The sequence below is a fragment of the Erythrolamprus reginae genome, chromosome 2 (assembly GCF_031021105.1).
Source record: "Erythrolamprus reginae isolate rEryReg1 chromosome 2, rEryReg1.hap1, whole genome shotgun sequence".
Taxonomy (NCBI): domain Eukaryota; kingdom Metazoa; phylum Chordata; class Lepidosauria; order Squamata; family Dipsadidae; genus Erythrolamprus; species Erythrolamprus reginae.
In genome coordinates, this window is record NC_091951.1 from 235,816,161 (window position 1) to 235,833,326 (window position 17,166).

At 37.1% G+C, this 17,166-nt stretch overlaps 1 protein-coding gene across 1 annotated transcript in view; it reads right to left on the reverse strand.

Moving 5' to 3' along the window:
- ZCCHC7 (zinc finger CCHC-type containing 7) overlaps window positions 1-17,166 on the reverse strand; it is a 166,918-nt gene that overhangs the window by 56,159 nt on the left and 93,593 nt on the right. The window contains exons 3-5 of the mRNA XM_070742265.1: window positions 16,332-16,375; window positions 10,087-10,209; window positions 6,472-6,642 (exon numbers count right to left, since the gene is read on the reverse strand). Coding sequence (XP_070598366.1) covers window positions 6,472-6,642; window positions 10,087-10,209; window positions 16,332-16,375 — 338 coding nt within the window. The remainder of the gene's footprint in view (window positions 1-6,471; window positions 6,643-10,086; window positions 10,210-16,331; window positions 16,376-17,166) is intronic.

Genomic DNA, 17,166 nt, shown 5'->3' on the forward strand with positions numbered 1-17,166 from the left:
AGGCTCTTCCCCTGGGTCCCGCCAAACGGCATTGTTTAGTTGACGGGACCCGGAGAAGGCCAACTCTGTGGGACCTAATCGGTCACTGGGATTCGTGCGGCAGAAGGCGGTCCCGGAGATATTCTGGCCCGATGCCATGAAGGGCTTTATAGGTCATTACCAACACTTTGAATTGTGACCGGAAATTGATCGGCAACCAATGCAAACTGCGGAGTGTTGGTGTAACATGGGCATACCTAGGGAAGCCCATGATTGCTCTCGCAGCTCCATTCTGCATGATCTGAAGTTTCCGAACACTTTTCAAAGGTAGCCCCATGTAGAGAGCGTTACAGTAGTCGAACCTCGAGGTGATGAGGGCATGAGTGACTGTGAGCAGTGAGACCCGGTCCAGATAGGGCCGCAACTGGTGCACCAGGCGAACTTGGGAAACGTCCCCCTCGCTACAGTAATCAGTAACTGGTTAGTAGGATCTTATAGGGCAGTGATGCCGAATCTGTGGCACGTGGAGCCACATCTGAGAGCATGCAAGGCATTGCTCTATGTCAGCTCCAGCATGCACGTGCTGGCCAGCTGATTTTTGGCCTTATTTTCAGCTGTTTTCACCATCCCTTGCCTTCAGGAATATCTCCTGATGCCTGAGGACAGTGAAAAAGCCCAATTGCCCAAGTTGGGCCATTTTTTGCCATCTTCAGGCTTCAAGAGGCTTTCTTGAAGCCAGGGGAGAGCGAAAAACAGACCATTGGAGCTACTGGAAGTCTGGAGACTTCAGTATGGCCTGTGTGCATGTGTGGGGGGAGGGCATTGCATTATTGATGTAGGCACGTGTGCGCACAACTCTTTTGGCACCCAAGTCAAAAAAAGGTTCACCATCACTGCCATAGGGGTTTTGATTGCCCACAACACAAATTTTCATTTGCCCTATGTGAACTTCAATTTCACTAACATTTCAATACTAGGTTGTGATTAGGCTCTCTAAACTTTTGGGGCTAGTAAGCACATCAGGATTATTGAAAACATGTTGTGGTTGCTCTGATAAAATAGATACTGGTTTGGCTTGTCCTTTCAGAAAATATTACAGCGCAATAACTAATAATAATAATAATAATAATAATAATAATAATAATAATAATTATTATTATTATTATTATTATTTATTAGATTTGTATGCCGCCCCTCTCCGAAGACTCGGGGTGGCTCACAACAACGATAAAAACAATATTATATTGTCACAAATCTAATATTAAAAAAAACCAAAAACCCTATCATAATTAAAAACCAAACAGCACATACATACCAAACATAAATTATAATAAGCCTCGGGGAAAGGTGTCTCAAATCCCCCATGCCTGGCGGTATAGGCGGGTCTTAAGTAGTTTACGGAAGACAAGGAGGGTGGGAGCAGTTCTAAGCTACTTACCAGATTTATGGGAATGTTTACTTGTCTTGTCTTTTCCTTTTGTTCTCTGGGCAGGTAAATATAGCTGTCAATCATTTTTATTGTCTAAAAAGTTTATGAGGAGAGTTTTGGGAAATAAGGAGACTCTGGCACTTTTTGCAGTTTCCCATAAGAAAAGAAGTAAAGTCAAGTAGGTAGAGGGGTCAAGGGAATAAAGGATTATATTGGCACATTGGCAAGAGTACTTCAGGCATCATGTTGGGGATCTCAGAATTATATTGATGCCTGCATTATGCAAAAAACCAAATACAATGCTTAGGAGCTAATTATAAAACAAACAGAACTGATTCCCACAGAAAATTGGCCAGATAAATAATATAAACTAGACAGTGACAGCTGGAAACATTTAAGCAAAGATCCAAATAACCATAAAGTGAAGCAAAAATTATATTTGCATAGTTATTGGAGCAGTGCTCAAAGATCCCTCTTCTAGATGTATTAGAATATGAGCCCTGACAAAGCTTAGGTGACCATTAGGATCTTCTGAAGAATTCTGTAAAAGATGTTGCATGCGTGGAAGATCCTTTCTATTTCTTGGTTCATTTCTAGATTCACTTTTTCCCAGCTTGCACTCTTCAGTTAAGTAGAACAGTTCTTTTGTGGGTATAAAATCAATTTTGGATCCAAGCCACACGGTGAAAAACTAGTACAATATTTTGAGCAAGCAAATGTTAAAATAGAAGACAAATATATCTGAAAGTTTAGAATGCTGAATTAAGTGTATCTGATTTTTAGAAAATTGTTATACACAAATGAATTTAAATCTGAGATTACATTATGTTTATTTTCAGACAAATAATATTTCATCAACAATTAATAATGCATTATATGCTGTGGAATGCTGCAAGATTATTTTTGCACACGTTACTGAAACAACAGATTTTGTTCTCAAATAAATATGTTTCTAAATATTAAAAAGGAAATATACATTATCCGAAAATGCAAACTTTGCCTATGTATTACTGCCTAGAAATTCATATGTTTCCCCTTTTAAAATCCTGTTATAGTCTTATAATGCAGTTTTTCAAATAAATACATCATGTTGTTGTTTTAGAAACAAGTTTGGAGAGGAATTAAAAATAGCGTTTGAATGAATTTTTCATGCATAGTTTTAAATGATTTTTCAGAAAGGAGGCTGAGTTAGATTAGAAGTATTAGGCTATGAAATAAATAATGAAGAAGTTGGTGGCAAAGCTCAGATATAAAGAGACAATTTATATATTGTTCGGGGGACAACTAGTAAAACTGATTTAAATATCATGGAAGAAACTGGCAAATTCCTATTGAAAATACAGGAATAAACATCGTAATATTTAATGCAAGAGGATAAATATAATCTGATGAATACAAGATATTATGAGATGACTCATAATAGGTTTGTTATGGCCTAAATACTACACAAATAAAATTTGAATTTTGATCCCATAATTAGCATAATTTGGCAGTGAAAAATGAAACTTGTTCAAAGTAAACAGAAAGGGGAAAGGAAAAAGCAAAAGATGAACTACAATGTTTATTTAAATTATGTACAGGTGTTTACTTAAATTAAATGTTTAGAAAAGTAGGGAAACTGAGAAAACCATTGGTAAATCTAAATTATAGTAAGTGGAGGAAGGGACAAAATAATGGTTCATGTTTATTACTATCAGCCAATAAAATAGGTGTGGATTGTGTTTTGTTTTTGTTTTTAAAGGAAACTGCAGATCTTTTAGAGAGGTGTGAAGGGATTTTTAATTGCACTGACATCTGTTAGAAAACAATCTCTGCCAAGACTGGTCTCACTAGAAAATTTTGACTGGCCTGGCTAACAGCTTTCTCCATCAGTAGCTGAAAGAAGGCACAAGGGGATCAACCCTCCTTGACGTGATTCTAACCAATGAAAAGCATTTTTGTTAATGATATGGAAATAATGATCAGGCAGCTCTGGAGTTCCTGGTTTTATGGAAAACTATATCTGAGCATATCAGTAAATACACAATTCAAGGAGGTAGATTTTAATAGAGCAGTAATACCTAAGATTCAGTGACATGAAACCCTATTAGAAAAGATGGATTTGGACAGAAATTCTAAAAGAAATATCGAAATTATATACAATCTAAAAAGAAAACAATATTACAGTATTTGGAGGAAAATGCTAATAATAAAAAGGATTTAAATGGTATGAAAGTTTGGGGGGGATAGTAAACTTGAAAATTAAAGAGGCATGATTGTCACTATAATTGATAGAGCATCAATATTTGAGTTCAGATCTCATTCACTTATGCTGTCAAACGAATTAAATATTAAAGAAAGAACTTGCTGAGTATCTGTTATTTTTGAGGTCCCAAAGAATAGGAAAAATATAGAGCCCTATCACCACAGTTATTACAAGTTGGGAACAAGTCTTTTCGGTCTAAGTGCATCTTATTTATTGATAAGGTAATGTTCTTGATAATATGTGATTTCCCCCCCCCACACACACACCTACACTAATTAGCCAACTCATTGGTTTATTTAATATTACGTATTTGATTTATAACTACTTAAATCACAGATGCTTCCAAGCAGCTGACATTTTAAAACTAGAAAGTAATAAAAGGAAAAAGAAAAAAAATACATCTTGAGACACCAACCCAACACAACAGAAAAAGAAAAGCAAGAGAGTTTGACACCAATTCACTCCAGCCTAGAAGAAAAGACAGATTTTAACGATTTTTGGAACACCTAGAGACTGGGTGGTATATGACTTGGAGAAGATGCTACGACAGGTGCCATCGTGGGGCTTCCTAGATTCGCCCACGTTTCTGCAACACTCCGTGGCCTGCATTGGCTGCCTATCAGTTTCCGGTCACAATTCAAAGTGTTGGTTATGACCTTTAAAGCCCTGCATGGCATTGGACCAGATTACCTCCGGAACTGCCTGCTACCGCACGAATCCCAGCGACCGATAAGGTCCCAGAGAGTTGGCCTTCTCCAGATCCCGTCAACCAAACAATGTCGTTTGCTGGGCCCCAGGGGAAGAGCCTTCTCTGTGGCAGCCCCAGCCCTCTGGAATCAACTCCCCCCGGAGATTAGAACTGCCCCCACACTCCTTGTCTTTCGTAAATTACTCAAGACCCATCTATACCGCCAGGCAGGGGGAGTTGAGACACCTTTCCTCCAGGCTTTTTTGTTATATTTATGTTTGGGTATGCGTATGTTGTTTGCTTTTTTAAATATGATAGGGTTTTATGTGTTTTTTAATATTAGATTTGTTTTCGCTGAAATATTGTTTTTATTATTGTTGTGAGCCGCCCCGAGTCTTCGAAGAGGGGCAGCATACAAATCTAATAAATTGAATTGAATTGAATAATGGAAGGGACTTCCATGAGTAACTGTAGTATACTGCACAATATAAAGGAAAGTTATTCAAGGATGCTTAACTGACATAATGAAAATAAGAGAAGGATTATTATTATTATTATTATTATTATTATTATTATTATTATTATTATTATTATTAATTGGATTTGCATGCCGCCCCTCTCCGCAGACTCGGGGTGGCTAACAACAATATCGGGGCGGCTAACAACAATATCAGAGAAGGGTTCATTTTTAACGAAAGGGGCAAATGAGAAACAGCATTTGAGAATTATGTTCTAATTTGCATTGAACCATCAAGTTTTGACACCTATCTTCACAAGAACATAAACAAGTTTTGCTATTTTTCTATATTAGGAAATCTTTACCATGTACTATCCCAAAGTACAACAGTAAAAAAAAAAAGTCAATGCCATCTTTGTAAAAACAACATTCCCATTCCCTTTAACCGATCTTATATATGTTAACTTCATCACAGACATTGAAAATGCATTAATTGGAACACAAGACTCTATGCCCTTTCTATTTTAAATATTTCAGAATCTCCAATATAAACTCAGACTTGAAAATGTGTACATGTGGCTGAATTTCCAGAGATAATTCATTGGACATCAGTACCATGAACAGCAGCTAGTCTTCTCAGTTATAAGAAAAAAATTACAAACAGAGATTATGAAAACATCAACACATACACAATGTGCCTAATCAGCTTTTCTTAGCACATGGTTTTTAGAAGAAAATATGCAAGCTGTTTATCTGGCAAATCTGTGCTACAAAGGTCTGGCTGCTGCATATCACATGGCAACCAACTTTTGTTATGAATTTTGATGAGATATGTAAATAAATGGCATCTATTAACTGCTTCAGCATTATTAGTTTCTGGTCAGAGATCTGTTGGAATAATGTAATTATATGCCATACAAAACTAAATAATTTGGATCCTAGGGAAAAAAATGAAGATAATAATTAGATTATTTCTCATCAGCTTTTATTATTATTGCATTCTGAGTGTTTTAAACCATATATACTTAATAATCCATAAAACAACTGCTTAAAGAATGCTAGTATTATTCCCATTGGGAAGAATGAGATAGTAAGTACACTGGTTATTATGTTCTCACAGTGAAATTTAGTCACTTAGTCTCTATATTAAACCTGTAAAAAATATGAATTTTAAAATATAATACATATATTGTGTGTTTGCACGTTTTTCTATAGTTATCCATATGCAAGAAAGGCAAACTGTATTTCTAATGTATTCATAAAGGATAAGCATGTCTGTAAATTTTATATAATTTAAAATCATTTCTGTTATTAACAAAAGTAAAATGCCAGATCAAAACTTCATTTAATGAATTATAGAGTATGCTATTTCATAGAAACTAATTCATTCCAGAAATTTTTTAAAATGTGCAAACAATAATTTAAGCACTTCAGCACTTATTGGTGATCTTTCTGTAGTTATATTTTTGCATTTTTAAAATTATTTTTCACACATATTTATGATGCAGAAAATACTAATTTTGTCTATCTAAGCTGTGTCTTCAAACAAACATATGCTAAGAGACCAGCAATGGATAAACAGGAATGCAGATTATAAGCGCAAGTCATTGGGGGGGAGGGGGAGAACGAGAAAAAAAGAATCGCTGGGTAGTTTCTGTTAACAATGTACTCACATCTGCATAATGACCTCTCATATCACAGCGGTTGCAATGTTTTTTCCAGTACATTCTCTCAGGGCACTCTCTAGAGCAGTGCCCTGGCAAACAACAATTTAAACAAAATCGTTCTGGACAGCTGTTTTGTAGGTGACCTCTCTGTGCACAAAGACAACAGGGTGGAATTTTCTGCAAGATAAATGCGAAGAAACAAAAAAATGATCAAATGTTTATAGAATCAGAGGAATTTAAATTAAGTAAAATAAACAAGGCGCTTCTATTTATATTCACGGAGAATGTCTAAGCCCTTTGCTTAAGACCTACTGTACTATTTCATTATCTCATACATTGCCTATACATGGAAGCCTTCAATTAATAATTAAAACATAAGGTAAAATGAAACAACAGTACAATAAACAACGAGCAAGAGTTGAATAATCAATAGCTAATGAATACAAATCATCTCCAGTACTGCTAGACACAACAAGGGGTCCTTCCCAAAATTTCACCAGTAGGATCAATCTGCTTCGCAAAAAGTAGTTACTTAGAGTAGTGTTCCTCAAACGGGGCATCTTTTAGATACATGGAATTCAACTCCTAGAATCCCCCAGCTATTATTTTAAGACTTAGACAACAGTACAGTGTTCCCTCGATTTCCGCGGGGGATGTGTTCTGAGACCGCCCGCGAAAGTCAAATTTCTGCGAAGTAGAGATGCGGAAGTAAATACACAATTTTTGGCTATGAACAGTATCACAAGCCTTCCCTTAACACTTTTAAACCCCTAAATTACAATTTCCCACTCCCTTAGCAACCATTTAGATTATTACTTACCATGTTTATTTATTAAAGTTTATTAAAAAAATATTGATTAAAGGCGGATGAAAGTTTGGCGATGACATATGACGTCATCGGGTGGGAAAAACCGTGGTATAGGGGGGGAAACCGTGAAGTATTTTTTAATTAATGTTTTTGAAAAACCGTGGTAGAGACTTTTCGCGAAGTTCGAACCCGCGAAAATCGAGGGAACACTGTACTGTAGAAAACACTTGAAAGAAGTGACTTGCCAAGTGCATTGCTGTGATTGGAGCACCTCTCTTCAAAGCATTAAAGCATATGTCCTCTGCAAACCTTCCGCCAAGGCTATGAAAGCTGGCCCCAGCTGACACATACCATATTTTCCTCCCCAAAAGAGGCTGATAATTTGGGTGCTTCTTATACTCTTAAATGTAGCTTCCCCACCCCAGCCTTCATTGTTTCTCTCTGGGAAGAATGCTTTTTTTCATTGCTTTACTTGCTCCAGATGTTTCTTTACAGCCCTAACCAGATGCTATTAATGTTCCCAAGCTCTTTCATTGTTATTCTCTGCAAAGAATGTTTTTCAAGCCCTAAGTCTGTGCAAGGTTTTTTTCATTGCTCTAACTTGCTTTGAGTGGGTTTCTTTCCAGCGCTGACCAGGTTCTATTAATGTCCCGAGCTCTTACCAGCTTGCAAGCTCTTTCATTGTTACTCTTTGCAAAGAATGTTTTCCAAACCCTATCTTTTTTCATTGCTTTACTTGCTCCAGATGTTTCTTTCCAGCCCTAACCAGGTGCTAACAATGTTCCCAGCTCTTATGGGCTTGCAAATTCTTTCATTGTTACTCTCTGCAAAGAAGAATGTTTTCCAAGCCCTAAGTCTTTGCAGGATTTTTTCCATTGCTCTATTTGCTCAGACTGTTTTTTTTCCAAGGTGCTAATGATGTTCCCAGCTTTTACTGGCTTGCAAGCTCTTCATTGTTACTCTCAGAATAAATGTTTTAAGCCCTTAAGCAGGGGATAAAATAATGTGCTGAAGCTGACCAGACTAAAGATGCTAGCCAGATGAATACCTGGTAAGCAAATTCTTTTCCCTATTCCCCCCCCCCAAAAAAACCCCTAAGGTGCGTCTTATATTCTGGTGTGTCTTATACTCCAAAAAATATGGTATGTATGGATATACAGTGTTCCCTCGATTTTACGGGTTTGAACTTCGCGAACAGTCTATACCATGTTTTTTTCCAAAATATTAATTAAAAAATACTTCGCTGTTTTCCCCCCTATACCACGGTTTTTCCCGCCCAATAACATCATATGTCATCACCAAACTTTCATCCACCTTTAATAAATATTTTTTTAAAATAAACTTTAATAAATAAACATGGTAAGTAATAATCTAAATGGTAGCTAAGGGAATGGGAAATTGTAATTTAGGGGTTTAAAGTGTTAAGGGAAGGCTTGTGATACTGTTGATAGCCAAAAATAGTGTATTTATTTCCGTATCTCTACTTCGCGGAAATTTGACTTTTGCGGGCGGTCTCGGAACGCATCCCCCGCGAAAATCGAGGGAACACTGTATAGATAATACTTCCATTGGAACTGCTAGTGAAGTGCAATGGCAGAACCTGCTCATAGCCATGGAGATAGCAGGGGGCAACCTCCAAAGCAGCAAGATCAGGCACCAGCCTTGCCAAGGATCCCAGCTACTGTAATGCTTCAAAAGGAGAGATTTTTTTCATTTGTGCTAACCTGTTTTGGAATGCCTTTTTCTGACAAGAAAATATGAAATTGTATCTAATAGCAATCAGGAAAGCTCCCAATAACCGATTATGCCAATGGATTGTCTTATCCTCCTGCAATGTTATTGCTCACCTCTAAATTTGCCACATTGTATAATTTTTTGGTGTGGCTGTTCTTTAAATGTCTCATGGTATTAATGATATTAACGTTTTGGTCTCGTAGTGAAATTTTATCTCAGCTTTCAGCCGATGAGCATACAACTAATAAAATGTACTGCTTAAATCTATCCTGGAGATAGATATTGCTTAAATCTATCCTAAAGATACTTAATCATGAAGTTTTTGCTGTTATCCTGATGAAAAATTATTAGCAGGGGGTTGCCCACCATTATGCACAATACTAGGGTTTTTTATGTGCTTTTTAATGTTAGATTTGTTTTCGCTAGAATATTGTTTTTATTGTTGTTGTGAGCCGCCCCGAGTCTTCGGAGAGGGGCGGCATACAAATCTAATAAATTGAATTGAATTGAATTTACAGGAGGAATTCTCTCATCGGCTCAGTGGACATTTCCCCCCGATTCTTCTAGGCGTGCCTAGAAAGTGTGGACATGGTACAAGGTGTAAAAGCCGTCTTTTATCATTTGCTAGCTCAATGAGAGCAGAGTGGGCACTAATTATAGGATGCATGCCCTATAATGCCCTATTGTTCTGTCCACTCATTCACTAAAGTGGGGGAAAGAGAAAAGAAATCTTCAGTGAGCAGGTGGTAATCCTCAGCATGGGCCACTGGGTCTTTCTTGATTGGATTACATTGCTGAGAGCCACTGAAGAAAGCACCAACTTCAAATACGCCATCTCCTCTCTTACAAGGGAATAATGCTCCTAATACCTCTGATTAATCTCTGGGATAGGATCCACAATGCAAAGAAATTAGCAGGTAATGTTCCTTGGGTCTAAACAGCAGCTGCAGTTGAGAGCATGGAAATTGCTCACCCACCCCCCTTTCTCAAAATGCCAGCCGCTAAAATTATTTCAGACCAGCGCTTTAAAGTCTGAAAGTCGCAGCTAGCAATAAAACAAATTGAAATACTACACTTACCTTTGGGGCAGGACAATTTTTTGATAAATGACCTCGTTTATCACAATTTCTGCAAGTGACGTTTTTGTCCGCTGTGTAGTATCTGTTGTTATGTCGCACTGAAACGTAATTACCAATCTGTGCCTGAGGAAACAAAAGGATTTTTATTAGAAGTTGAAAGCTTAATGTTCTGCCACCCTAAGCTTTTATAACAATCAAGCCTAAGATATTGAATTTTTTAAAAGATAAGTGTTTATTTTTATAGTTCTTACCTTCTAGAATCAAGATAGGCTTCCCATCTGTAAATCAGTACCATATAAATATTTTTGCAGCATTGTATTATATCCTTTTCAAAGAAGTTTTTAGAAGTTACTTTTTTCTAAAACTTTCAATCAATGATATTGACAATATTGTTCAATAATGGCATATTTTGCAAAATACATTTAATTTAATTGGGGAAATAACTAATCTACCAATGAATGTAAAGATGACATGATTGAGTTGCATGTACAAAGCATCATGAGGTAACATCCACTGAATTGTAAAAAAAAAAAATCCTTAATGTTTACACATAGAGCAGAAATTACAAATTGGTCAATATTCAAATAAAACTTAAAATCAAAAGCTAGATTATGACTTTAAGGGGGGGGAATCAAGTACAGTGGTACCTCATCTTACGAACGCCTCTTCTAACGAACTTTTTAAGATACGAACCCGGTGTTTAAGATTTTTTTGGCCTCTTCTTCCGAACTATTTTCACCTTACGAACCCAAGCCGCTGCTGCTGGGATGAAGGGGTTTCTTTCCCCTCCTTTTTTGAAGAAAGAAAAGGGAGGGGCAGCTTGGAGGGGGAAAGACTGCATTTAAAAAACTAGGAGAACAGCATGCTTGCAGGCACTGAGAGTGTCTTCTGAAGAAAGAAAAGGGAGGGGCGGCTTGGAGGGGGAAAGACTGCATTTAAAAAACTAGGAGAACAGCATGCTTGCAGGCACTGAGAGTGTCTTCTGAAGAAAGAAAAGGGAGGGGCGGCTTGGAGGGGGAAAGACTGCATTTAAAAAACTAGGAGAACAGCATGCTTGCAGGCACTGAGAGTGTCTTCTGAAGAAAGAAAAGGGAGGGGCGGCTTGGAGGGGGAAAGACTGCATTTAAAAAACTAGGAGCACAGCGTGCTTGCAGGCACTGAAAGAGTGTCTTTTGAAGAAAGAAAAGGGAGGGGCGGCTTGGAGGGGGAAAGACTGCATTTAAAAAACTAGGAGAACAGCGTGCTTGCAGGCACTGAAAGAGTGTCTTTTGAAGAAAGAAAAGGGAGGGGCGCCCCCCTTGCCTTTCTTCCTTCCCACTCACCCTTTAGCCTAGCCTTGCTTCTTCCACCCGCCCCCTTTAGCTGTTCCTCCCTGCCCTCTGTTCGCCTCCCTTCTAAAGTTTGGGATTTTCCTGAAGGATTTGCACGCATTATTTGCTTTTACATTGATTCCTATGGGAAACATTGTTTCATCTTACAAACTTTTCACCTTACGAACCTCCTCCTGGAACCAATTAAGTTCGTATCATGAGGTACCACTGTATTTTTTTTCCAAGTATGAAAAGCTTGTGGATGACTTTTTTCTCAAGAAACAGAAGCATTATTCTATATTTCTGTACGCTGCTCTCTTTTAGTTCCAAATATTTCTGATATTCCATGGTTCAAGTTAATGCTGCAATTTCTTATTATATACCACCTGCATTTTACATCTGTGCACACGGCTCTGTGACCTTTAGCTTTAAGCCCTAATACCTGGCTCAGTATGGGCTCCTCTAATTGAATAACATGGTCACTATCAACTGTAGCCTTTCGCATTAGAAAGCCAGTAGGTGCCCATTACTGTCATTGACTATTCTGCATCACCCACATACATAATAAATTCTCACTAAGAAATCTTACTAGCTATGTTTTGTTTTGTTTTGAAGGAAAGAAACAGGTTCAGGAATGCATCAATGCCTTGAAACCATGACTGGAAGCTAGGAAAAAAGAAAAGCAGTTCCTACATTTGGGCAGATGTTAGTTTATTCCAGACATTCCTGCCATTCAGCTCGCTGCCAGACCAGTCAAGCAGAACTCCTAAGTGGAGTGAGCAATAGCAGGCTTGTAGGTGTAGGTGTCTGTGTGTGAGAGTGTGAAATCTGCAAGAAAATTCACCTGTAATGAAGCAGAAGATTCCTCCATCGCCTTTCCTGCCCTTCTTCCCATCTCTCTTAAAATTGTCACAACCCATAGCATTGTTTGAATTCTTATAGAAAAAGTTTTTTTAAAAAAAAAATATTTATATATTAATTAAGGAAAAGAATAAAATTGTTAATAACAACTCATGCTATTATGTGGAGTACTTCCAGTCATTGATAGTGGTTTTTTTAGGAAAACAGCTGGCAAAAATAAAGAGAGACTGAAAAATTCAACCTCAGCCTGGTTCCCTAATATGTTGAATACCAGAATCCAACCTTATGGTTACAGTCCAGTTCACATTGGCCCTTTTCCATGAACAGTGAGAGAGAAATTATGCAACAGGAATTGGGTTCCTGTCTGTCAGCATGATAATTCTGTGGAGATAGGCTAGACTAAATATAATGTTCTAGTAGAAACTAGCAAAAGAAAGAGTTTGAAAATAGACAACATCTGCTGAAGAGAGGGGGAAAGCAAAACAGAGTCCCCCAATGAATCCCTATGGGTGAAGTAGTTGTATATGCTGTGAATTGTTTGATTTTAAGCCCTTCCCTCCTGGTAGTATGACTCAGAGTGGAGTTAATATTAAGTGGTTGGCAAGAATACCAGAAATCACAATTTCCAAGCTTTACTTATTCTATTTTATTTTGTGGGGGATGAGGGGGTTAAACAGATTTTACATTGTCCCCAAGGTGCTTTTTCAAGAGGCAACTGGACTTTCTGGTTTTTTGTTGAAGATGTTTCGCTTCTTATCCAAGAAGCTTATCAGTTCTTGAGCTCAGCTCTCTCAGAGCTGAAAAAGGTTCTTGGATTCAAAGAAAAAGCAGAAAGTCCGGGACTTATTCTATCTTTAGAATATAACGCAGCTTGGTTGGTCTGCTTGGATTGTCCAAATTGATTAGAAATGGCAGCAAATGTCTCAGACTTTGCAATGGGTATAAAATATTAGTAATAAATTGACCTATTTGGTAGACATTATGCATTCAATCTGTATTCAGAACTTAAATTTGGGAACAGAATCAGCAAATGGCTGATATATTACTTTTTTTTAACAGGCAAAGGGAGGCCAACTTCATTGATTCTGCTTGATCATTCTAAGACATTTTATATCATCTGCCAAGGTGCTTTGGACCATTTCTATGAATTAAGGGTTTAGTATGACAGTTCCACTTTAACTTGTAGGAGTGTTCTCAGACACACTCATGAATATCTTTGCCAAGACTGGCCATGAAACATCTTACAGATGCTTGAGATTTGGTGTTCTCTGCGGTGGAGACTATGAACTGAACGTAGGCTCCATATCCTGAAAATTCATGAGTTGAATTGCTGAAATTCCAAAGACCTATCTTTTCACCACGTCTTACTCATGAATACAACTTGAGGGTTTTGGTTCAATTTGACTCTATTGCCCTTTTCAATGAATATATTTCACACTTCTTACATTTTCTGCCTTGTTATTATATTTTAACAAGTGTTGAGATCTAATTGTCTTGCGGAGCAGTTTAGAAATCTGAATAAATGATTGGGGATCTGTAAAGGAAAGATCAGGACTAATCATTGGTTCAAGTCACCTTGATAGCACAGAATGGATCAATTCCTAAAGAAAACTGGGATCAATATAGCAGTCCCCCCATGCAGGAATGGAAGATCAATTGAGAATATCCTCAACAGTGACTACAGCCAAATAATTCCTCAATGTTCTGGAGAATGTACCAGGTGAAAGGATTGATTGTTCTGTCAAAGCTCTAAGTTTTTGCTAAGGAATAAATAGCAAAAGTTTCTTTAAAAGTCGCTTACAATATTACTTCTGAACTCCCTTCTCTGACTATAAGAAACCCAGAAATCATCTTTTCTGAGAAATCCAAGCACTGAAACAAAGTCAAGCAGCATAAATCTCGCAGTAAATCAACAAAGCATACATTAGAGAAGCATCTGTTAGCAGCAAATATATTTCTTTTCCATCATTGCACTGCATTTGCTACGACATTTATTTTATAAACTGCCCATTTCAATGCTTGGAGTTCCTCAGTTAATTGCCCAGCAGAAATTCTTTGAGGGCTTTGAGGACCATCTCATTCACAAACTCTTCAGACTTTATGCCACAGATAGGAAAGTTCAGTTTTCAATGTCAAAATGATCTTTGAAGGAGCCTGTTACGTTTAGTAAGAATTTGCAGAAAGATTTGTAGAAAGGAGCCTGTTATGTTTCCTAAGAATTTGTAAAGATTACAAGTATTCCTTGATTTACAACAGTTCATTTCATGGCTGTCCAAAGTTACAATGAAACTGAAAAAGTGACTAATGCCATTTTTCACATGTATGACCACTGCAGCATCCCCATGGTCATGTGATCAAAAATTCTGACACTTGGCAACTGACTCATATTTATGATAGTTGCAGTATCCTGGGATAATATCACCACCTTTTGTGACCTTCTGACAAGCAAAAACAATGGAGTAGCCAGATACATTTAGCAACTATTTTACTAACTTAAGAAGTACAGTGATTCACTTAACAAATGTGGCAAGAAAGATGATAACATAGGGCAAATCTCACTTGTCAACTATCTTACTTAGCAACAGAAATTTTGGATTCAACTGTAGTCATACGGTGAGGACTACAGTACCTGTATAGGGGGTTCAAGAAGCAGTTAATTTATTTATTATTTATTTATTTATTTATTATTTAGATTTGTATGCCGCCCCTCTCCGCGGACTCATTAATGATGATACTGGAGGCATTAAGTTGTACTCTTTATCTCCCTTGAGAGGGAGGGAGAGGGAGATCACAGAAATGAACTATGATTCTCTTAGTGATGCTTAATAGCACTGACCACTGTGATTTTTTCTGGAATTATTTTTGTGATTTACAAATTCAATTCAATTCAATTCAGTTCATTAGATTTGTATGCCGCCCCTCTCCGAAGACACAAATGGGAGTTGCTACATTAAAATAACATTTCTACTGCTCAGTAACAGGTCACAGCATTCTGCTAATTCTACTTGACTTCGTAGTATCTGGATTGTAGGATTCCCCCAGGATTCCCCTCTCTTCTTCTGATATGTAACACTTATAACAAACCATCACAAATTATAATCTAGATATCTGTGACATGGTGTCAGGACTGTGCTGATTGCAGTTCTGTTTAATTCCTCAGAAGTACAGAGGCATGGATGACTAAATAAATCTAAGATGAATTTTGAGAAGACAGGAGCATTGAGGTTAGATGGAATTTAAATAGTTTAACTGTTTGTAAAGTGGTCATATTCAATTTAATTGCCCAATTATGATGCTGGACAGGATGCTTATCTTAATAATCTAAGAATGGTACTATTATAGAACATATTACGTAGTTCTATTATGAAAGCTTGTCTGGAAGTTTTAGCTTGGACAGAAACATAGAAACATAGAAGACTGACAGCAGAAAAAGACCTCATGGTCCATCTAGTCTGCCCTTATACTATTTTATCTTAGGATGGATCTATGTTTATCCCAGGCATGTTTAAATTCAGTTACTGTGGATTTACCAACCACGTCTGCTGGAAGTTTGTTCCAAGGATCTACTACTCTTTCAGTAAAATAAAACAGTTTAGAGATAAAATAAAGCAGCTACGTGAAATCAACCATCTATATATAGCACAACTTTATTTTAATGAACATATCGAGGAATAAAATCTTATATGAAGCTGTAATTAACACAGAGAAACTCTACAATAGAGTTTCCCAATCTTTCAGGCTTTGCAGCCCAGAGTGTGTGGGCAGCAGGGAAGCGTGTGCGCACACACAGCTCCATTTGCATGAGCGGTGGGCATGCATGCCTGCTGTTCACACAAATGGACCACATGCATGCACACCCTCACCTTCTGCTCACACAAGAGGGGATGCACGGGTTCATCCAATGCTTCAGCCGGCCCAGGTTGTAAAAGGTCACGGTCCAGAAATGGCCGGAGGATTGGGGAAACCTATTCTATAATGTTTTAGAGAACACACGAGATCCCCACAAGTGCTTTTGTTGTATTATTTCAGTAATGAAAATATATTCATATAAGCAGTCAAAACACAATATTGTACCTGTAAGTCTTTATCACTGATGGTCCACCCTGTTCTATCTTCTCCTGCAAAACAATTAAAATGGATTTTAGGAACTACAGGATTTGTCTTATTAGTAGCAAGTTAATGAGAAAAAGTTATAAAATTTTCAAAGAGTTATCACAAAACCTTTTTTAGATTTTTACCTACTTTATCTGCATAGTATCTAATCTGGTGAGGTAGGTGCCATACAAATTAATAAATTAAAAATAATCATAACCATGAGCAATGTATTTTGAGACAATAAATAATGTTTTAATACTAAAATGGTATTTTTTAGTATTTTAATGTACAAAGGAAAATTTCAGGGATTCTTTCATGAGAAGGTTAGTAATGACCTTTTTTTATCACAAGTAATAAACAAATGTTAATGAACTGTATACAAAGAGCAAGATCCGAAAAATCTTTGGAAGCTTGTGTTGGTAGCAAATTCTGTTTTAATAGTGCATCAAAAGCTTCACTGCCCCAGAATTTTAATAACAGAATAAAATACATTTACCAATGAATGTTCACTGAGTTTCAAGTGCTATTGAAAATATTTCGTAACATAAAAATATAACTGGGATATCAATTATCATTTGGATGGTTCCAACATGGGCACATACTATAACGTCGTATGTTATTCTACACATTTGACATAATATTTCTTGTCAATTCTGTATTTGTTTTTTAAGTTAAGCTTTCAAAGCAATCAGTGTATCTATATGCTATATATCTATATATTTCTCATTAAGGCAACCAGATAAATATTAGCTTTCACTTGGTTGATTAATATGCAGTTCTCAAGTTATAAGAAGCTCTTCATCATTTATAGTAT